The sequence below is a fragment of the Anabrus simplex genome, chromosome 2, assembly GCF_040414725.1.
Source record: "Anabrus simplex isolate iqAnaSimp1 chromosome 2, ASM4041472v1, whole genome shotgun sequence".
Lineage (NCBI taxonomy): Eukaryota > Metazoa > Arthropoda > Insecta > Orthoptera > Tettigoniidae > Anabrus > Anabrus simplex.
Genome location: NC_090266.1, coordinates 552947685 through 552971357, shown reverse-complemented (window position 1 = coordinate 552971357; position 23673 = coordinate 552947685). Strand labels below are relative to the sequence as shown.

Below are 23673 nucleotides of genomic sequence, written 5' to 3'. Positions count from 1 at the left end.
AATTTTTGTTTCAACAGAGTAAAGATAATGAGAAAATGGTTACTGTCACAAAAATCATTGTGTGTATTCTTACCAAAACAGCGGAACCAGCGTTTGGCTGTATAAACGTGCATCTATGGGAGAATAAGTGCCGTAACATATACTAAAGTGAGTTGGTTCCCCTGTGTTCAAAATACATAAATCCAGCTCTGTTACTGATGTTTCCAGCTCTCTTCCCTGGGGGAAAGGCGTCTCAGAGCCCCATAACGGGTGATGGGCATTAAAATCTCCGAACAAGAGGAGGGGAGGTGGAAGCTGATCTATAAGATCAGTGACATCATTTATGTTAAGAGGCTGGCCTGGTGGAAAATAAATGTTACACACTGTTACTAAGACAGGCAGTGGTACCCGCACCACTACTGCTTCCAGTGGGGTCCTTAGAGGAACCTCTTCGCTATAGGTATCACAACAAACAAAAATACCCATGCCACCAGATGCCCGCTGGGCATAATATCGTTCTGTCGAGTATAGTCTGAAATTTCTCAAGACCGTATGATGATCTGGTCTGAAGTTTGTCTCCTGAATACAGACTATACTTGCCGCGTACTCACTAATGAGGTGACGTAGCTCAGCAAGACGCTTGTCATAACCGTTTCAATTCCAGTATAACAGTGCCATAATGTGGACTATAAAAGGAGTGTTAGGTTATGAGCGACACGATGCTTATGAACCTAAACACTATCAACATCTACATCCGTAGATGTAGGTGACAGTGCGACGTCCATCCTGCCAATGACAGACAGCGGGGATGACGCCCAGAACTTCGACGCTTTTCGGGGGCTGGGAAGTTCCCCTACGAGGGGAGCGCACAGGTTTTGGAGCAGGAGTACCTGCTGGCGCAGACTCATACCCTCCAGATGGAGGGGATGATTTCTCTTTTGCAGGGGAAGTGTGGGAGCGCCCGGTAAGGGTGTTCTTCGCCGCCTTCTTTTCTAGTAAAGACAGGCTGGGAGATGATTTTCCAGCCCTGGTCGACGATGCCGCCTCCGCCGGCTGGGGCATGGCTTTTGCCGACCCCTTGCTGTGCTGGCTTAGAACTGCAAGCCAGCACAGACTTCTGGTTGGTCGAAGGTAGGGTGGGCCGGGAGGTCCCCCCCCCCCACCTTCGAGCTTTTGCTCTTTGCCACATTGCTCTGAGAAGCAACAGTCGCCTTGGGCGCAGCGATCATCACGGGTAAGGATGTTGTGAAAGAACGTGGGAGACTCTGAGCTATCATGCTGTAATTGAGTGTACGGGCAGGAGTATTCGTGGAATTAAACTTGTGGTGTGCTTCCTGGTAGGAAAGACCATCCAGGGTCTAGATCTCCTGGATCTTCTCAGTCAGATAAGTCGGACAGTTCCGATCCCGAGGAGAATGAAGACCAGAGCAGTTAGTGGAATCGTACGGAGTTGTGCACTCCTCTGCGCCGTGAGCTATTCATCCACATGTACCACATACAGACGGATTTGTACGAGATACCATATGTCCAAATCTCTGGCAATGATAGCATCACATAGGAGGCGGGATGTATGGCCTCACATCGCAACGATAAGTTGTTACCTTGACTTTCTCTGGTAACACTGACAACTTGAGAGAGACAATGAAGGCACCAGTGGCAACGTCTTCACCATTGACCTTGCGCGTAATGTGCCAGACGTGTGTCACGCCACGGTTCTTCATGTCTTCCATCAACTCGTCGTCAGTGTTCAAAATAAGGTCGCGGTGAAAGATGATCCCGCGAACCAGATTCAAGGATTTGTGCTCCTCCACTTTGACGGGGATTTTGCCGAAGTGGTCGCACTTAAGCAACTGATCAGCTTGCAGTGCTGTACGAGACTTCAAAAGCAAACTACCATTGCACATTTTCTCAAGATCAAGTTCGCCGTAGATGCCTTCAATGTGTCTACTAAAAAGACTAGACTTTACCAGCTTAAAATCATGCCTATCGGTTCTGGTAGCATCCAGAAACCTAGGGAAGTTGGATCCCATTCCTTCACGCTGCGCATATTCCCAGAGAGTTGAACCTCTCGGGGAAGCAAAAGTTAGACTTCGGTGGGGGACCACCTCGGGATGGGTGACTGTTTCGAAGCCATGCCCGAAACCATCCTTCCCGAATGCCACCCACTCAATCGGGGGTCTATAGCCAAGGCAATACCAACCTGGTCATAGCCGGTACTGGCCAGGGTCCGATGTTGGAAGATGCCTAATACGGGATGACTAAGGCAATGAGCAGTAGGACTCCTTTCCTCCAGTCACCCGCAATAACATGTACCCCATAGCATGTACATAGCACTAAATATAGAGAAAAAATAATAAATAATTAACAATAATATGTCATGGCATTCGGCTGTGCGGGGACCTGTGTTGTCAGACGGATGCTACTACCAGGGTACATGGCGCTCCCACCCGCAAGATTCCTGGGTGGTCAAATGCGGGCTTTGGGCGTAATCGCAAACATAAGAGGCCCATCTCCGAGCAATACGCACATCAAAATTTTTGAAATTGCCTACAACTGATGCTCGGAAAAGCAATAAAAAATAAAGAGGGGATAATTGGCCACATGACCGTTTTAGTTGCCTTCTACGACAGGCAGGGATTACCTGTGGATGTATTCAGCCTCTCCCATCCACTGGAGGCCCAACACATTATACCAAACCACAATCCATGTCCGCGCCTAGGTCGCCCCTTTTAGTCGCCTCTTACGACAAGCAGGGATACTGTGGGTGTATTCTACATGCCTCGCTGAAATTTGTGGTCTTTACGCAGTACTGTTTGTTTCAATCGAAGGTAGTGTTGTGAAGATACCCAATGGTCTAATTAGTAATGGAATCATTAATTTGATATTGCTGGAAACTAATCAGAATTTTAAAAAATGCTAAACCAAATAAATGGACAAAGTTAGCTGGGCCCGGGTTGCGGAACTTTCTCGCACTCGTTTATATGGGGCTAGTTAGGTAACTTAAAATATCAGACTACTAGTCATAGCATTTCTTTTACCACTTCTATTATTACATTTTTATGTATTATTTTTTATATAAAAGGCTTTTATGTCATGGATAATGAGTTTTTAATTATCCTATCTCCCACGTATCCCTTACATATCCCACATCATAAGAAGTAAGCTTGCCTTTTGTACAGATGAACCAGAATGTACAAAAGCATAATCTGTGAACGACATAGGGTTAGGCTCCATTACATACAAGTCATGAAACCCGCCAGCGGGTTTTGCTGTCTGGAAGTAAAGAGTCGGCATGACCCACCAACAGGTCTCGTAGTCACCAATGTGTTGAAATTAAGTCTGATAAAATATGAAATGTGAGGAACATACTATACTATGCACTAATTCTCTTTTTTGAGTGACTTTCTACTGCACACTGTATAAATCTTAACAGAAATCATTTCTGCAGTTAAACAGCCTTATTCATGGAAATATACTTAGGAAACTTACCCACAATAATGTCAGATGTGTTCTTAGCAACTGGAGGTGCCTTGGTAGTAGGGACAGTACCATTTATAGTTGAATAGCTGAGTGAATCTTGTTTATGATCTGTGCTCATGTCAGAGAGACCAACAACAACAAGACCAGCAATGACAAAAAATATACCGATCCATTCCCGGACTTTCAGTCGACGACCCAGAAATATTCTTGAGAAAATTCCAACAAAGACAATCACAGCTCCTGCAAAAAAATAAAAAAAAATTACAGTCTTGGGAACAAGAAAATTTCTAAAGCTATCAATGTTTAGAAAGGTAGGTTCTAAATAAGATTTGCTTCAAATATACACCCCAATAAAAATTTTGAAGAATGCCATATATATAATATGCCCAGCTTACCAAGATACATAGTACTATGGAACTAGACAGTGTTTACAACTGATATATTTCAGTTTATACCACATGGAAGTTGCCAGGAAATGGCTGGGCATTACTTTACATTTTATTGCAATCAAATGCATTCTTCGAAAACTGCAAGGAATTATACAAGATTAGGAAGTTAAATTTGAAGTGAAGACCACTTATGTCCATGACAATAGAGGCATAATATAGTAACAGTTTGGTATAATGGAAACAATTTCTCTTCAGTTTCAACTTAAATTTATAACAGGTTCTTCAGTGTGTTGAAATTAATTCAACAAATTTTGAAAATACCTGAAAAACAAAACATTTAACAGATTATACCTGAAAAACATACAATTTATCAAAGACTGAAGACACTCACAGTTAATAAAAAAATAATTAAATATTAATAGTAGTAGAAATATCTTCGAATGTAGACAGTATGCCTAATAGCCTAAGGCAGACAAATTTCCTGGACTGCATGAAGTGGCTTGAATAGCAACACAGGGCAATGATAATTCACAGCTCAATTCGTTTTAAAATATTTTGCAAAAGAAAGCAATCCTATTTCTAGGATTTTTAAAAGAAAGCTCTGAAGGAGTTAGAATGTGCTAGAGGGCTGAGAGAATAAAAAGAACTAAGTTCTCAAGCGCACCATCATAAGTAAAAAATTTGAGTGGCGTGGTGGCTGTGCAATTGGCACTGCATTAGTATACAAAGAAGGTTTTAATTTTGACCCCAAACGTAATGTATCATTCTAGTAATTAATGTTACAGTATTTGTTTTACGTCCCACTAACTACTCTTACGGTTTTCGGAGACGCCGAGGTGCTGGAATTTATTCCCACAGGAGTTCTTTTACGTGCCAGTAAATTTACCGACATGAGGCTGACGTATTTGAGCACCTTCAAATACCACCGGACTGAGCCAGGATCGAACCTGCCAAGTTGGGGTCAGATGGCCAGCGCCTTAAGTGTCTGAGCCACTCAGCCCGGCATGTATCATTCTAGTCAGAAGATGGTATTTCAAAAATCAACCATATTTCAAGCTATCTTACCAGTGCATATATCAGCAGGGATGCTCTCATTCCAGTTTAATGTAAGAAAAAAGTTTTAGCATTAATAAAACTGTTTATCCCAGTTACTTCTGGGGTTCTTAGAGCCATTATGGTTTGTTTGAGGTTTGGCTATGTGTTTAAAGCCATATGTCCTTAATTTCACAACACAAATTTCCTGATGAAAATTCTCAGGATCTGCCGTCATTTGAATCTTGGTCATCCAAGCAGAAAGCCAGCAAATAAAGACAGTGCTATTCACATACCTATGGTTTATCTGACAGTATTACTGACTACTTAGTAAGTGGGCCAAGTTTCAATTCAGCTTCAAATGTAAGCCTAAGTGTTGTTTTGCCCTTAAAACCAACCAACACCACACCTCAATCAATCTATACTGATCTGCATTTAGGGCAGTCACCCAGGTGGCAGATTCCCTATCTGTTGTTTTCCTAGAATTTTCTTAAATGAATTCAAAAAAATTTGAAATTTATTGAACATCTCCCTTGGTAAGTTATTCCAATCCCTAACCCCCCTTCCTATAAATGAATATATGCCCCAATTTGTCCTCTTGAATTCCAACTTTATCTTCATACTGTGATCTTTCCTACTTTTGAAGACATTAAAGAATTTAGTTTCAATACCAGGCTAGTGAAAATATTATTGGTCTTGTTTGTTTAGGTTCAGCTTGTAACAAGACAATTGGGTAGGGGACAACAAAGTGGTCAACAAGGCTCTAGCATCCCACACACTCCACAAGATACGACGCGATTAATATCCCTGTGACTAATTAAAACGTACCTGACGCACGGCGTAAATTTCTCATTTTAAACGAAGGTGGCAGCCCTAGCCAACCAATAGAATTCAGAAAATGGTGGCAAACCATCATAATTCTTGTAAATAAAAATACTTCCAGGGGATGGTTAGTGGGTCGAGATGCATTGGTGCCAGGAGGCTCGTAGTAAGGTTGCCGTTAATAACTTGCGCACAGCACTCCAGCCTACAAGATCCTTGCTCAAGACTAGCAACTATGAATCGCTCTTACATGCTTGCGTAACAGGTTGCCACTATTATAAATGCTGGAGTACTGAGCTGTCACTTTAAATTCAAAAAACATTTGCATATATTTTTCTTACGTACGATTTATCCATGCAGGAAAATTGTGGCCAGGACAATTTTTTTTTTTTTTGAAATAGATGCAATAAAATGATAGTTTGAGGAATGATAGATGAGGGGAAATTTCTGTGAAAGCGCTGCATGCTAGGGCTCTGCGACACATTCCTCTTCTTGTATTCATTACGAAAATATATTCGGAACATAGGCTAGACTTAGTGGGTGTCCAAATCATCTGATTGTGATAAATGTACACTACATATTGAGTACATCGTAGGTTGCCTAAGTGATCCATCAATGCTAAAAATTAACACCAAAATTTAATCAGGTCAATTGAACTTAACAAATATATGCAGTATGTATGTGTACTTATATCTTTTGGTTAACTGCTTGTATCCAGTTTCCTACGGGCCATTTCTATTGTTTGTTTAAAAAGAAATGTTTCACTTCACTTCCTTCCCATGTTTGCAGAAGTACTGAAACATCCGACAACACAACAATTGCGTTTACTTGATCTCCTTTTCTCTGGCAATGTAATTGGTACCGAGCTTGATAGCTGAAGTCGCTGAAGTGCAGCCAGTATCCAGTATCAGGAGATAGTGGGTTCGAACCCCATTGTCGGCAGCCCTGAAAATGGTTTTCCATGGTTTCCCATTTTCATACCAAGCAAATGCTGGGACTTTAGCTTAATTAAGGCAAAGGCCACTTCCATCCCCCTCCTAGCCCTTCCCTGTCCCATCGTCGCCGTAAGACCTATCTGTGTCAGTGCGATGTAAAGCAAGTTGTAAATAAAAATAATTGGAGTAACTACATGCTCATAACAGAAACTGCAAGTCTGGAGTCTGCCTCAGGTAAGGTTCTCCATCCAGCCACTAGTGACACGCACAGTGCCTATATACAGTATAAAAAAACATACAGGTCCAATAATACTACCTTGCAGACTCCTCTCTCCCCTTCTTTATCATACAAACAGGCAACGCTTCACCTACCCTGGAGATCTGTTTTCTAGAAATCTAGCCATCCATTCGATCACTTATGTCCAGTCCAATAGCCCTCATTTTCATTGGTAGTCTCACATGATCCCCCCTATCAAAAGCCTTCTATAAGAATAGTCATGCGGTCCATCTGACCACCTGAATTTAAAATATCTGCTATATCTTGCTGGAAGCCTACAAGCTGAGCCTTACTTTAACTTTTTCTAATCCCAAATCACTTTCTATCAAATCAATTAGTAATTTGTCTAATATAATATGAAAGAATTCTTTTGCAGAGCTTACATACAATACATGTAAAACTGACAGTATGCTTGTCAGCCTTTCCTTTATACACAGGGTGTACTTTAACAACTCTCCATTCATTTGGTATAATTCCTTCATGCAAACAGTAATCAATTAAGTACTTCAGATGTAGTAATATATCCCAACACACCGCCTTTAGTAATATCTTCAGAAATCGCCGGGCTGAGCGACTTGGACAGTTGAGGCGCTGGCCTACTGACCCCAAATTAGCAGGTTTGATCCATGATGTTTGTTGTTTAAAGGGGCTTAACATCTAGGTCATCGACCCCTAATGGTACGAAAAAAGACTAAATGCAGTGACAATGAAAAAGTCCAAAATTTATCCACTGACCAGAATTCAAAACGTGATGAAGAATGAACGCATGAATATGAATTTAAAACAATCAGTGGATCCGACCTGCAATCCCTCACCTTCCCAGAAACTATATTACAGATCAAGGGACTGCTCCCAAAGCACAATCCTGAATCATTGATGCTTGTTGTCTAAAGGGGTTCAAAATCCAGGTCAAGGCCCATATAATGGTACTTACAACTAGTAAAGTAGAACCATGGTATTTCTCTAGTTGCGGTAATAATCAAAAGTAGCATATACTCATGGTGTTCCTAACATTATTGTACAACTCACAAGTATTGTATGTCGCACAGGTAACACAGGCCTATGGTGTTTCTTATATAATGAGCCATTCGTAGGCAAAGCAAACCCATGGTGCACCTCGCATAGAACTAATAATGGACTCTTACTATCCAGTGGTGTTCCTCACATAGTGGGTTCAAATCACAGGCAACACAGACCAATGGTGTCGGCTCATATGGTGGTACTGATCACAGGCAAAGCAAAGACCCGTGGTGTTTCACATATAATGGTACAAATCGCAGGCAACGTAAGCCCGTGATGTTCCGCATATAGTGGTACTGATCACAGATACTGGAAAACCCAGTGAACTGCTCTCTGCTGCTACTAATCACAAACCTACTGTGTACCTAACATACTGGTACTACTATAATTGGTCAGCTTCATTGTCTGTATTCATACGAGTACACAAGTATAAAGTCAAGAATATTCCACCTAATCAATACTTTATTATATTAGTTGTGTATAATATTTCAATCACATTGAAAGACACAGTACCAGTTTCGACCCATTGATAAGGTCATCAGCTGCTGATGAACCTGCTTATTCATAACACTCTATATATATAAAATAACTTGTCCTGACTGACTGATTCATCATCGCTGAGACAAAACTAATAGACATAAAGAAATGAAATTTTGGGCATAGATTCATATTAAGATGTAGGTGCTCGCCAAGAGAGGATTTTTGGATATTCCTTCGCTAAGGGGGTGAAAAGGGGGTTGAAATTTTAAAATGAGTATATCTATATCTCAAAACATTAAAAGTTTACAAATGTAAAAATTGGCATTTAGAATCTTCATTAAGAATAAAGGAACACGTATTTTTTTGTTTTTGGAAAATCCCAATAAGAAGGGTGAAAAATGGTGAAAAAGGTGTTGAATGCCTTTAATGAGGATACTTATATCTCAGAAACTGAAGATATTACAGACCTGAAAATTGGTACTTTTGATCTCTTAAATATAAAGAAAACATGTATTTTTTTGTTTCTGGAAAATCCAATTAATGTGAGGGTGAAAAAGGGGTGAATTTTTAAAATTAGTGCATCTATATCTCAAAACTTTTTGTTTACAGACAAAAATATTGGTATTTATAATCTTCATTAAAAATAAATAAACACGATTTTTTTGTTTTTGGAAAATCGCAACAGGGGTGAAATTGGTGAAAAATGGGTTGAATGCCTTTAATGAGGATACATGTATCTCAGAACCTGAAGATATTACAGACCTGAAAATTGGTATTTGGGATCTACTTTAAAGATAAAGAAGCAGGTATATTTTTGTTTTTGGAAAATCCAAATAAGGGGGGGGGGGGTGAAAAGAGGGGTGAATTTTTAAAATGAGTGTGTCTACATCTTAAAACTTAAAACGTTTACAGATGTAAAAACTGATATTTAGAATCTCTCTTAAAAATAAAGGAACAAGTATTCTTTGTTTTCTGTAAATCCCAATAGGAGGGGTGTAAAAGGGTTGAATGTCTTTAATGAGGATACATATATCTCACAAACTGAAGATTTTACAGAAGTGAAAATTTGTATACGAGATCTCCCTTAAAAATAAAGAAACACGTATTTTTTGTTTTTGGAAAATCCAATTAATGGCGGTTGAACAGGAGTGACAAATTGGGGTGAATTTTTCGAAAGACTATATCTACAGAATATCTGAGAAACATAAAATGTTACAGACGTAAAAAGTGGGTATTTGGAATTTCCTGTAAGTGTAAAAGAACGTAGGTGATTTGTTTTTGGAAACTCCCCTAAAGGGGAAATAAAAAGGGGTGAAATTTTAAAATGAGAATTTCTACATTATATATAAAAAAAAATAACATGTTACACAAGTGAAAAATGGTATTTTTTATCTCTATTAAAAATAAAGAAACGTGTATTTTTAGTTTTTGGAAATACCACTCAGGTGGAGGGGGGGGAGATAAAAGTGACAAAAGATTTCTTTTAATTAGGCTACTGATATCTCAAAAATGAAGATGTTACAGACGCGACATTTGATATTCGGCATCTGCTTTAAAAGTAAAGAAACACGCATTTTCGGAAAATCCAATAAGGGTGGGGGGGAGTGAAAGAATTGAAAAATTGACTTAATTCTATGAGAATACATATATCTAATAAAAATAAAGTTGTTACAGACGTGAGAATTGGTATTTGGAGTTCCTTCAAAAACTAAGAAAAACGCGTTTTGGAGGGGGGGGGGACCATCTTGCGGGGTGGGAGTGAAAAGGAGTTGAATTCCTTTCACGAGGACACATAAATCAAAAACTGAAGAAGTTAGAGTCATGATAATTGGTATTTAGAAGATCCTTTACTATTAAGGAAACAAGTAATTTTTTGCCGGATAATTCATTTGGGGGGGGGGGGAGTTTGAACGGAAGTGAAAAAAAGTGAATTATTTTTATTGGGATACTTATATCTCAAAACTGAAGGTAATAGACGCGAACATTTGTGTTTGGAATCTCCTTTAAACATAAAGAAACAAGCCTTCTTTTAATTTTTTTTGGGAGGGGGGGGTGGTAAATAAACTTAACGGCGGTGGGGTGTAAAAGGAGGTGAGACTAATTGATTTTACTGTTCATAATGTAATTATAAGGAGCCTCCATTGCTCAGGCGGCATCGCGCCGGCCTCTCACAGCTGGGTTCCGTGGTTCAAATCCCGGTCACTCCATGTGATATTCGTGCTGGACAAAACGGAAGCAGGACAGGTTTTTCTCCGGATACTCCGCTTTTCCCTGTCATTCATTCCAGCAACACTGTCCAATATTTCATTTCATTTGTCATTCATCGATCATTGCCCCAGAGGAGTGCTTCAGCAGCCAGCACAATTCCTATTGTCGCCGCCAGATGGGGCTTTATTCATTCCATTCCTGACCCTGTAGATTTTCGATGTACTTATTCTGATCATAAACCGATCATTTTTAATCTTTCCTGCGTTCGATTTCAACAGCCATCTTTTCCTTCAGAGAACGTTCTTAGATTACAGTAGAATCTCCTGGCATATAAATAAAAATTTAAACACATTTGATATAAACGATAGGAAGGAGATTGACCGTCAAGTTGTTCACCTCTATAATAAGGTCAATTATGCACGGAAGTACAGTATGTCATTCGTATCGCCAGAAATCCCGCACACTTGCCTACGCGCGACAATGGTGCTGGTCACATTGTCAACAATGACAATGGCAGCAGATGCAATTTAACGCCAAGTAGCGGTCTTACATTTTGCTATGGGGTCCAGAACATATAATAATAATAATAAATAATAATAATAATAATAATAGGCCTTAGAATGTTTTGGACCGTCGTCAAAATGTGCGGACCTCGCTGGAAGCGGGTCCTGGCCTTGTAACAACTACGAATACAGTCCGGCCGCAGGTTCAGTACTGCCAATGCACCCAAGACGACACCACGCCGGATCTCCTTCAGGATTTGATCCATACTAAAAATGCTTCTAGGAACAGATGGCAAAGATTTAGGGACCCAACTGACCGCGTGGAATACTTTGACCTAGCCCAGGAAGTACAAAATCGATTGCTGGAAAGAAAGATTGAAAAATGTGAGGAACTTTGCCGTAATCTCTCAGAACACGAGTCAGATCGCGAATTTAGCTGGAATCTCCCAGAAAATTAGTCAGATCGCGAATTTCGGAGGATTAAATATAAGACGTTAAGCATTCAATTATAAATTTCAGTATAATACCGTAGCGAAGCACGGGTATCTTGCTAGTTATCCATATATATAAAATCATTGCTGAGCCAAAACTACTGAACATAAAGAAATGAAATTTTGAGGATACATTTATATTACAATGTAGGTGCTCACTAAGGGAGGATTTTTGGATATTCCTTTGCTAAGGGGAAGAAAAGCGGGGTGAACTTTTAAAATGAGTGTATCTATATCTCCAAACTTTAAAAGTTTACAGAAGTAAAAATTGGTATTTAGAATCTTCTTCAAAAAATAAAGAAACATGTGTTTTATTTCTTTTAGGAAATTCCCAATAGGAGGGGTGAAAAAGGGGTTGAATGCCTTTAATGAGGATACTTATATCTAAGAAACTGAAGTTATTACAGGCCTGAAAATTGGTATTTGGGATTTCCTTTAAAAATAAAGGAACACGCATTTTTTGCTTTTGGAAAATCCAATTAATAGGGGTTAAACAGGAGTGACAAACTGGGGTGAATTTTTAGAAAGACTATATCTACAGTATATCTCAGAAACTAAAAATGTTACACACATAAAAATTGGTATTTTGAATCTCCTGCAAATGTAAAGAAACATAGTGAACCCATAATTCTACGATGAGAAAATAATTTTCTATTTTTCCAATATTTATTTCAAATAAAAGTTACTTGTTTGAGAGCGGCCATGTTTGCATTTCATGAGTCTGGCTGTCTCGTGGGAACTAGCTCACCGTGTCGAGCCGAGCCGCAAGCTCGTGAAACGCCGGGACATTTCGGTGGACTTCGAATATTCAACAATTTTTCAAATTCAAGGAATTCTTCGTAACGAGAGATTTTGGCAACATAGTAAATCCTGAAATAAAGAATCTAAATTATTCTTAAACCCTACGTGAAGACAGAACCCCCAGGGTAAATATAAATGCAGTTAAGCCTAGAGACAAATCCGCGTCCGACCCGCGGACTATCGGCACGTGCCAAGGTCGATGAATGAAGAAAACCTGCGAAACGCCCGGGCAGAAATAATTTATTTCGCCTGTTGCAAGTATGGGAAAATTATGAAATTAACACAGAAATAAATCGTAAGTCTGTCCGAAGTTATGGAACAAATTTCAGGAAAATTGGTCTATTGGATGCGGAATTAGCATATTGCACAACCAGGCTTCATGGTGTGAGTAGCACCATCCCATAGAGTATAAAAGAAATCTCCCTCCATATATTTCTCAGTGTCTGTTTGGTTTCTGGAGCGGCGGAGCCCACGTCCTTAGTCGGCAGAAAAGTGTGAAAAATTTGGTCTCCAAATAACTTTACATTTCGTGGCTATGGTTCAAATATACTGTTAGAAATGGAAGTTGATAGAAATTTTCTGAGCTGCCGCTAATGGAAACTTTGAAGGTTTAGAAGTAATTGATTTTCTCTCGATATTCAGTGTGTGTTTGTTAAAGAAGAGTTTGAAGTTAGCTGTGGCGTCTGGTTTCTTATCTGTTGGAACACCTGGACTTTTTAGTAGGGTGAAGGAGGCAGCGGTCTGGTGAACGCAGTAGATGTGGTCATTTGAGCAGAGTGTTCGTCGCTTGCTCAATGTTTGAAAGTGCGTTGGAAAGTGTTGTGTAATTTAAGTTGTATGTATGAGAAGACGATAAATTTAGCCATGGAAGGCTAAAATAAACGAGGTTTGCTGGTTAAATGCAGCCAGAATCCAGGACGATGACTACGATCGCAGGTCTGTGAATATTTTATATCTATGTTGTAGTTAGATTATTGTTTGTCCCTACCAAAATTTTTCATTCCGTGTGTTGGGTTGATATTTTGTAATGATCCGGAAAAGATATTATATTTCTGGTCAGCGTGTGAAAATCTTTAGTGTTGTAAAATTCACATCAAGAAACTATAAAATGCGAAGTTTAAATCTTGTGTTAATATTCTTTGAGATATTGTCCGAATTGAGAAAAATTAGGAAGGTGATCATGATAAAGTAGTCGTGGCGAGTGCCTTAATTTCGAATATTGTTTGAAGTCAGAAATTTTTTGTCGAAATAATAATAATAATAATAATAATAATAATAATAATAATAATAATAATAATAATAATGTCTACCACGGGATAAAATCTTCCTATGTTAAAAAGTGGATTTAACAAGCATGTTCTATAAGGTTTGCGGGTGTCTAGAAAATTCCAGTGAAATCCGATAAAGATAGGTTTTATTCATGGGAAGTAAAATTTTGTGACATCGTGTATGTCGTTGATAGGGAAAATCACGGTGTGGTGTTGTATTCTCGAGGTCCGAAAGTTGTAGTAACAGTAAAATAAATAGGCGTATTTTTATAGAAGTCATTTGTCACGAGAGGGAGGTTTGAAAAATTCTTGAGATATAAGAAAATGGATTGAGAGCGAAGAATTTATATATGCGGAGATAAGAGTGGTAGGAATGTTGAAGGCAGAGAAAGACTGTATATTTCATATAATACCGCCATGAGAAGGTGATAATGAATTTTTGAGACAGGCTATATTTGCCGAGGAAGAATTTTTGAGACAGGCTGTATATTAAATGTGAGATTTAGGTGGCAAGCTGTAGTATATTCCGCTAACAATCCAAAAGCTGGGACCTGGAGAAGGTCGGTTCGAGATAATTATTGTGTGAAGCACAGTAAATTTCAAATAACATCCCAAGTGAAAAACGATTTGGTGAAGATGGTAACTCTTGGTAGTAAAAATTCAAGTGACTAGTTGCGTAAAGTCAGTATAATGAAAATTAGAATAATATGACCTCAAGGATAGAAAACATTTCAAATACACGGTTGGTGTTGTTTGACTGTAATGACAAGTTTCCAATCAGTAAAGTTCATAAATTACAAGGCGGTAATTTATCATTAAATCGGAAACATTTGTGGAATGAGATATTGGACGTTTTAAAGCGATATGTTTGGCTGTATAGATTCACTGGGTTTTGTTTCACTGGATAGTCATGGATATGAATGTTTGGAAAATGACGGTAGGCGATTTGAGGGCCTCACCCTAAAATTATAGTATGGATTTCTGCAGTGGTAGTGATTATTATTTTTGGACGAAATCCTCTAAATGTTAGACGTGTGTTGAAAGCTATTATTCTTTTCTAAACTTCACTGCGCATGCTGAGATCATGTTTGAGTTGGGGGAATGTTCGCCATGCGATATTTATTTTCAAGTTCACTTTTTTTGTAACAAGATAGACTTACTGCATTTTCCAACTTGCGTTTGTTCCGTGGCAAGAGTTGTTTCGTTGTGCGTTATTAGTTTTGACCAGATTTACAGCCGAGATATTTAAGAGTTTGTTTGAAATTACGATTTCGCCTGATATGCTAGGGGAAGTGTATACGACCCAGTTTCCGCTCGACAATAGATTTAGGACGTCACATGTTATCGTAGGAGTATACTGATGAGACGTCCTAGTTCACGCTCAATGATAGAATTAGGAAGGTACGTGTACATAGAGGTTAGTGTTAGGGTGTACAGACGTTAGGTAAGCCCGACGATAGGTCTGGGAGGTCAGCTGTACATATTCAAGTCTTAGATTAGATGTTTTTGCGAAGTGACCTGGGCGATGGTAGCGTCTGCAGTAATATATGCAATGTGTAGAGAGTTAGCTCGGTAATAGCTAGGCCAAGTTTGTGCACATCCCTCAACTGCTGGAAGGTGTTTACCTAAGATTATGGAACTGCTATCGGCAAAATGAGGGTTGTCCAATATTAGATACCGAGGTAACAGTGATTGAATATTTTACTGCAGTTCTCTGTGCGTGTTTGAGTTTAATTAACTTCAGTATTGTATTTTATTTAATGGACATAATTGTTTTGTCGTTCTGATGTCCGTTTCGTTTTGATAGTGTGCATGTTGACACTCAACGTACTAGTGTGAGACTTGAGTTACGAATGCGGATTCGACTCGTCAGCCAGTAATATATTTTATTTTCAATCTTTGTCGTTCTTTCATTTTTATACGTTGTGGAATTCGATCAACTGATAACTTGTATGTAGTGTGTTGGGACAAACAATAAGTAGATGGATCTATGATGGTAGTCATTGTTAAGTAGGAAAGAATTCAGTAAGTTTGTTTATTTATTTTTTTCATGTGGACTTGCAATTTTATTAAGCGTAACGTAACGATTCATAACCTGAAAGTCGGTTTTATAATAATATTTTTCAAGTGTGGGTCTATTCTGTTTAGTTGTTCAAATGGGGTATGTTATTTTCATTCGTAAACCTGCAGTCCACAACAAGAAAAATATCATCTGCAAACCTACACCAAAATTACTGATTTTGTTAATTTCTGAATGCTCTAAGTGGTCTATATAGATCTCAGCTATTTTTCCTGAAGCTGGTGATCCTATAGGGAGGCCTTGCTGTTTATAAATGGTATCATGGAATCTAAAGTAATTGTTATTGAGGGCAAATTCAATTAAATTAATGAATTCATCTATTTCGAGATACGTAGGTTGCTGTGATTTTTTAAAATTGGTTTCTATTAATTGTTTTTTTGTGGGTATGTTATGGGCTGCCTGGCCGAGGCGGTAAAGGCATGCTCGGTTCGCCCGGAAGGACGTGGGTTCGAATCCCCGCCAGGAAGTCGTAAAATTTAAGAAATGAGATTTCCACTTCTGGAGGTGCATATGGCCCTGAGGTTCACTCAGCCTACACCAAAACTAAGTACCAGGTTAATTCCTGAGGGCAAAGGCGGCCAGGTGTAGAGTTAGCCACTCTACCCCATCTCGTGCCGAGGTTAACAATGGTGGAAGCCTTTACCTTCCACTCCTCCAAGGGCCTTCATGGCCTGTACGGAGGTGACTGCTTTTTCTGTGGGTATGTTAGGATACATGTTGATAATATCATGATACTAGACCATGATAATGTTCGATTTTCAGCTCTTTTGTAATGTTGCAAACTTCTGCTGAATTCTGTACTGATTTCTTAGCTAAGAATACGTAATGCTTTTTGAGAAATGTTTGTATAAAACCTGATAATTTATAAGTCTGGCTTGATCTAAAATTTATAATAGGCTTCATGGGTACTTTTTCTTTATGGATTTTAGGGTATGCTTTCGCAGTCAGTAGTTTAGGATTCATTGTGGTCAGCTTCATGATTTCTTGCTCGTTTAGGATGAAAGGAATGTTTTTAATAATGTTTTGAGATTTTTCTGAATACTGAGAGTTGGGAGCCTTCTTGTTTAATTTGAAATGTATTGTCAAGGAATCATTGTTTAGTTTTAGTTATGTACTCATTTTTGTTGATAATGACTATGGTATTACCTTTGTCTGCCTTCGTTACTAATAGGTTGTTATGCTTAATCTTAAGTTTCTAAAGTTGAATACTATCGACTGCATTTCTATTAATGTTGTTGTTACTAATCCTATTTATGTATTGTGGTAATTTCTTCTTCACTTCATATCTGATCTCATTGCGTAAATCGTATGGAACCTTATTTAGAGCGTTTTCAGTTTCAGTGATGATGGTTGTAAGATTTTGAGAAGTCTATGTGTTTTTCCAATTGTGTTTAGGCCCCATGTTCAATATGTTGGTTTCCACTTCATCAAAATTCGTGTCTGTTAACTTCATGATAGGCGGTTGAAATGTATGTTTATTGTCTTAATCACGTTTAATGGTGGTACTGTATATCTGTTGGGTTCTATCTTGTTTACTTTGGATTTGTGATTGTTTGATTACATTTAACTTCTTATCTAACGTATTCTGTTTCTGGATTGCTAGGTTGGTTAATTCGTCTTGGGTTATTTGTTGGAAATTATCCCAAAAGCTGCGAGGTAAATCATGGGATGATTTTAGGTGTGTTTCATAGAGTTTGATATTGAGATTACGTTTTTTCCTATAAAGGAATTTTATTTCTTCTGTTAACCATATTTTATTGGTTTTCTTCAGTGTGTTTTGTGACTGAATAGTGTTCCTGTGCTTGTTATATTTTTTAAGAAAATTATGTGTTAGTTCATTAGATAGGCATTCCCTGTATTTTAAAAAAATACATATTTAAAATGGATCAATAAACATAAGCTTATACACACAAACGAACCCCCACAAGATACACCCCACTCTGCCTCACCCCCTCCACAAGCTGCCTCGCCTACCCTAATACCCCTCCCTCTTAATGCTGCTACAGGTAGTCCCCGACATACACAGAGCAGTGTTCAGCATGCTCCCAAAAACACAACATAAAGCTAAGATTCCACATAAGTAATAAACACATCCTGGTTTACAACACGTTCAATAGGCAATCTCTACTAGTCAAATTAATTTCACCTTTTCTTTTTTCTTTCCCTTATAGATCAACTGACATTGTCCAAATGAAAATGCAAGTATGAAGAGGGGAGCATTCATACTTATTACTATTGACATTGGTACTCTATATTACAGCAACTTATACCTCAACATGAAGCTCTAGTACAAAATCAAGCATGTTTAACATCACAATAATGGATTGAGAAATGAATAGATGTACTCAGCCTGAACAAAGCCCCATTATACCACCAAGAAAAAAAGAATAACATTTTCTTCACAATCACAACCCAGCAAAGTATTTTAGAAAGCAACTGGTGGACATGTTACCAATGCAACAGAAGATATTTTTAAACGTGTCAAAGATAACAAGGACTTTTTAGATTTTAAGAACTGTACCCTGAAGTATATTTTAACATTACATAACATTTTAATGAAATTTGTGTCACTCATGTTTAGACTAAGCAATGTTTTAAATTGGTATAATCGATATGAATAAGCAGGTTCATCAGCAGCTGATGACTACCTTATCAATGGGTCGAAACCGGTACTGTGTTTTTTTAATGTGACTGAAATATTATAGACAACTAATATAATAAAGTATTGATTAGGTGGAATATTCTCGACTTTATATTTGTGTATAGTGGTACTAGTCGCAAGTAATGGTGACCCATGATGTTCCCCGTGTGATGGTACTAATCACAAGTAGTTTCATGTTTCTAATTCAATCATCCCTTGGTCACCCCTTTCAGTCACCTCTTAAGACAGGCAGGCAACACCGTGTGTGTATTCTTCGTATGCGCCCCCAACCCACAGGGGTGCACGTCTGATCCTGGCTCAGTCCAGTGGTATTTGAAGGTGCTGAAATACATCAGCCTTGTGTCAGTTGATTTACTGGCACATGAAGGAACTCCTCCAGGACTAAATTCTGGCACCTCAGCATCTCTGAAAACCATAAAAGCAGTTGGTGGGGCGTAAAGCCAACAACATTATTATTATTATCATCATCAACTCCAGAAATCTTATCAATTCCAGCTGCTTTTCTAGTTTTTTTACTTTTATAACTTCTTGTAAGTATCTTTGTTATCACAGGTAAATTTCACTACTTCACATTATCCTTCCTTATATCCCAATTTTTTTTTTTTTTTTTTACAGAGAGCTGACTAAATGCTTCTGTCTTTTGTAAAATCACATACACACACCTCTTGTTCATTAATGATTGCCAGAACGTCCCTCCCGAGACCCGTTTCTGCATTTAAATACCTGCACACACCATTCCATATTTTGCTAAAATTCATATAACTGCCAATTATGCTTACCATAGCTGACTTCTTCACTAAATTCAATTTTCTGGTAAGTTCCTTCAATTTCACAAATATCTGCAACCCTTTCTAACCTTCACCCACTCGTTAATCTCTTATTTCCCTGTTATAATATAGTGTGTCTTTACCACCTTTAAATGTAGGCCTACATACCTGTTTTCACACCCCTCCACAATTTCTTAAAACCAAACCTATAGGCTGTTTACATAACTTTTCCATGTCTCAAGAACCAAGATACTCTAGGCCTGATCTTCATGAACAATATCTTGTTACATTAACACTTGTCAAGATGAATAATAGAAATAATGAAGTAGAAAATTACAGTAGAGAGTGAAATTTAAAAATTAATCAGCAGAAAACCAGAGTTATGGTGTATAAAAGAGGTGAGAAATGGAAGGGATAATTTGGCAGTTGATGGGAGTAGGCCTATATAAGCATAAAGCTACTGGCAGAAGATAAGAAAATAAGGAAAATCATACATTATCTGTAATAAAGATATGGAAGTGGAATACTTACTTAAAAAACTGCAAAGAAACAAGCAAAATCAGAGAAAAATACATAGATGGGGAACAGATAGGTATAAAGCTGGAGAAAGAACTTTACATTCTTCTTAACACGTTCCGTACCTACTTCTGAGCGGGACACTTGAATGCCTGGACCAGCCATTTTGATGCCCGGCCCTCTTAACATGCATCACTTAATACAATTTACAATTACTCCTAAACTATAAATGTTAGAAAAATGATATTTTGTGCTTACCTCTAGTAAATATTTAGGGTGTGATATCTGGTGTCACAGGTTTCAAAATACGTCTAATTCTATACAGCCTATCTGTATTTTCGGCATAATGATTACTGTCACCGAAGTGAAGAAATGAAAGAATATGAAGGAAGAGTATTCGGAACATCGTATTAGAAAATATCGGAGTCTGAAAAATAGGGTCTTCGGTCCAGTACATTTTTATATCAGGATTTTGGACTAATCGGTTACCACGATTGCATGGTCGAATTCTTTGTGAAAGGCCGGGACACCACACTCGCGTATAGATTGGTCTGCACACACACACACACACACACACACACACACACACACACACACACACACACACTGATAAAATTCGTCATTCAAGAAAATACTCACGTAACTCAAAATGTCCTGCTTATTTTCTATTTGAATGTTTATACCTGAAATCCCTGTAAATGGTGGAACGGGTGGACAATAACCAGGGTTATATGTATCAGGCACTTCACTTTTCTCTACAGGCCTATCGGATTCGGGAATCGGAATTTCCTCGTCACTCTCATTTTCAATATCTGAGTCTATTTCAGGAATAAGTTCATCACCAGAATAATCATTGTGAACAATATCTAATAATTAATCTTCCGTAAGAAACTTTGTTTTATAAGCCATTATACTACACTTGGTAAGAACGACACGCACTGCATTGGAATCTCTAGTACTATCTTGACGCACGAGGAAGTGCTGAGATTTTCCCGCTAAAACAGCTCAGATAAACGTGAGCCCACTCAATGCGAGGGTTATCTCAAAAAGGTCAACCAACTTCCTACTACGACCAGTAACGCTGACTAAGGTGTAAGAATCTATAGATGACGAATATAAACAGCATTGCTTCGCGCGGAACATTAAATGTCTTACGCCGTCCACGGCCCGCAGCATAGGAGCAAGCTTGAACGTCTTACGGCGTCCACGGTCCGCAATGAGTTATTAAACAGAGAACGTATGAAACCAGGGTGAACAGTTCAACGATGTAACATTAACAGAGGAATGCAGAAAAGAAGTATGAGGGAAGTGTAAACTGAGGAAATTCATATAGATAGTAACAAGGATATAAATGTTAAGGTATCCTAAACTTCATAACTTCACTGAAGTGTTCGGAAGATCTCAAAAGTCTAAGTTTGTTTAATTATTAAAAATAGGTCCAAGAATTTGTGGGATGTATGTATGTATGTATGTATGTATGTATGTATGTACACACACTCAACCACACAAAAATTGCCCAGCAAAGAAATATTGAATTGTCTACATCCTCAAAATGTGAGGATATTCGTAAACTGTGGATAGTCGAAGAGATGATACTTTGAATCCTCCCATCTGCACAATACGTTCATCCTACTTAAAACAAGAGGAATTTGACAGAAAGTGATCTTCTGCAATAACCAATTTTTGTGTGGCTGAGTGTACATTATATTTTTTCTACATTTTGGTAACATTCTTCAAAGTTTATCTTTAGTATTTCGTATTATCAACTAAATGCCTGTATTAGTACTGATTATGTTAAATTAATACTCTCTCCCCTCAGTTGCTAGCCATCTGTGACTGGGAGAGTAGAGTATTCTAGTCGTGCATTAATTCAACTCCACCAAATTTGCACTCAGCTTTCCACAAAGCTTTGAAACAGTTCATCTAAAAAACTCATCACAGAAATATCTAGATATCTGTTGTTATTCAGTAAAACAATTTTATCTCTGCTTTCAACAAGATTTCTGGATAAATTTAAACTACACCTGCTAAATTATGCCTGTACAGTCATAGGACAGTGGGGACTGGCGAACAGAGATGGATGCTCCATGTAAGGCGATGCTCTTTTTTGGTTACTTAAGGAGAGTGCCAATGTGCTCCGTGCAGGCGATGCTCCTTAGTTGTTAATTGACAGGAGTGTCAATAGAAGACTCATAAGGTGTTACCAACTGCTTAGTTTGTTCTCGGCACTGTTTTCATGCGCACAAAATAAGGGGTTAGATTTTATTTACAGCTTTTCCTTATTGGTTTGCGTTTGTCGTGCCTAGTGACAAAAAACCGTTGGTCTAACACATCAAGTGTGCAGGGGAGCAGGGGTTCTGTTTCGTGTCAGCCACTGGCCCACATTGCGAATTAAGATGTTTAGATTTTGTTTACAACTTTTCTATCCTGGTTTCTGCATGTCCTGGCAAGTGACAAAAAGCCACTGGTCTAAAATAACAGGGGTGTTTCACAAAAAGCCTTTTGAAGGGAGTGAGACCTGTTTCTGTTTTGTGATGGCTATTGGCCCTCAATGCCCATGACTCAATAGATGTTAGAATTTTCTTAGGATTGATTAGTGAGGCAAAGTTGGCTATAATGCCTAAATGCACTGAATTCTGGGAGTGACAACATGCTTCATAAAATGCATCCAATGGTAGCAAGTGTTCAGCAGAAGGCTGTGGGAAATGGTAGAAAATTTGCTGAGTTTGGTAAAAAATAGTAAGTTTCTTCTGGGGACAGGATGGTGAGATTTCAGCATCAACAAACATGTCTCTCCTCAACAAGCATTTTAAGGTAACAATATATTATATATCTCGCCAAGTAATGTGTTACATGCAGGTCCTTATCCTTCTAGTATTATATCATTATGACACTGCAGTATTTTTACCATTCTCTCCAGTTTCCTAACTACAATTCTATTTCTACCCTTGTTCTCAGCCCACTGCATTGGAAGTCTTGATACAATAGAAGAAGGGTTCCTGTTAAAATTTAATTTTTTTCTTCTATCTGTCTAGCACTTCTTGAGATATATCATGAGTTTATCAGACTTATCAAAAATATTGTTTGCATTTCTTTTCCCAAAAAATTATTTATTCTTTCCACCTGTCTAGAATTTCCGAATTTCAACAGAAGGCCTCCAGTCAACTTTCTTGTGGAATCTGCAATTATTTGTATTTCTTTTAATTACACAGTTCTATCTATGTCACATTCCTTGATTAAAGCCATCTCCAGAATGCCTTCTCTTACATTCACTACACTAATGCCATGACTCATTCCACTGGGATAAAAATATATCTTTAATACTAAGTATATTGCATCCCTGATAAATCTACCTTTCCCACAATCTCCACACTATCTGTTTATAGTAATCTACCACTTCACACTGAATAATTGTTCTCTAGTGATTAAGATGTAACTTTCATGACATTTAGATAAACAATTTCCAAACTTCAGTGGCTTGGTCTAGGTGAATCAGTTTACTTTTTCCTCGTTCAGTTTTAAGAGCAACTAAATAATTTATAAACAAATAAATTACAATGGAACAACAATACCTCTGAACATCTGAAATGAGGCAGCGTAAGTGAGCGTTAATCCAATGTACATAACAGAGGTAGCACACATGTCACAAAGTGCTGGAGGCAGCAGTATGAGAGGATTGAAATTTCTATTTCCCTTTGTTAAAGTCTGTACATCTTGAGATCCATCCTGGAAAAATTAAAATACAAGAATAAATTATTTAACTGAAAACACTGCAATGTCACAAGAAAAGATAACAGCTCATTCTAACATGAATCCTCCAGAGAGTTACACTTTAAACCATACTTCTTGCCTTAGTCCATGGAATTACCGACTGAATTTCTATGAATTTCTCACAATTTATGAAATACTAAAAATAGTCTTTTGCTATTGGCCATGTGAAACTAGATGAACTGCTGATATAAA

General features: G+C 38.2%; 1 protein-coding gene across 2 annotated transcripts in view; it reads right to left on the bottom strand.

The window, feature by feature from the left end:
- Tango9 (transport and golgi organization 9) overlaps window positions 1-23673 on the bottom strand; it is a 167531-nt gene that overhangs the window by 115137 nt on the left and 28721 nt on the right. For both annotated transcript variants that reach the window (XR_010859287.2, XM_067140926.2), the window contains exons 3-4: window positions 23283-23436; window positions 3469-3699 (exon numbers count right to left, since the gene is read on the bottom strand). Coding sequence is in view for 1 of the 2 variants with exons in the window: in XM_067140926.2 (XP_066997027.2) it covers window positions 3469-3699; window positions 23283-23436 (385 nt within the window). In the remaining variant the exon portion in view is untranslated. The remainder of the gene's footprint in view (window positions 1-3468; window positions 3700-23282; window positions 23437-23673) is intronic.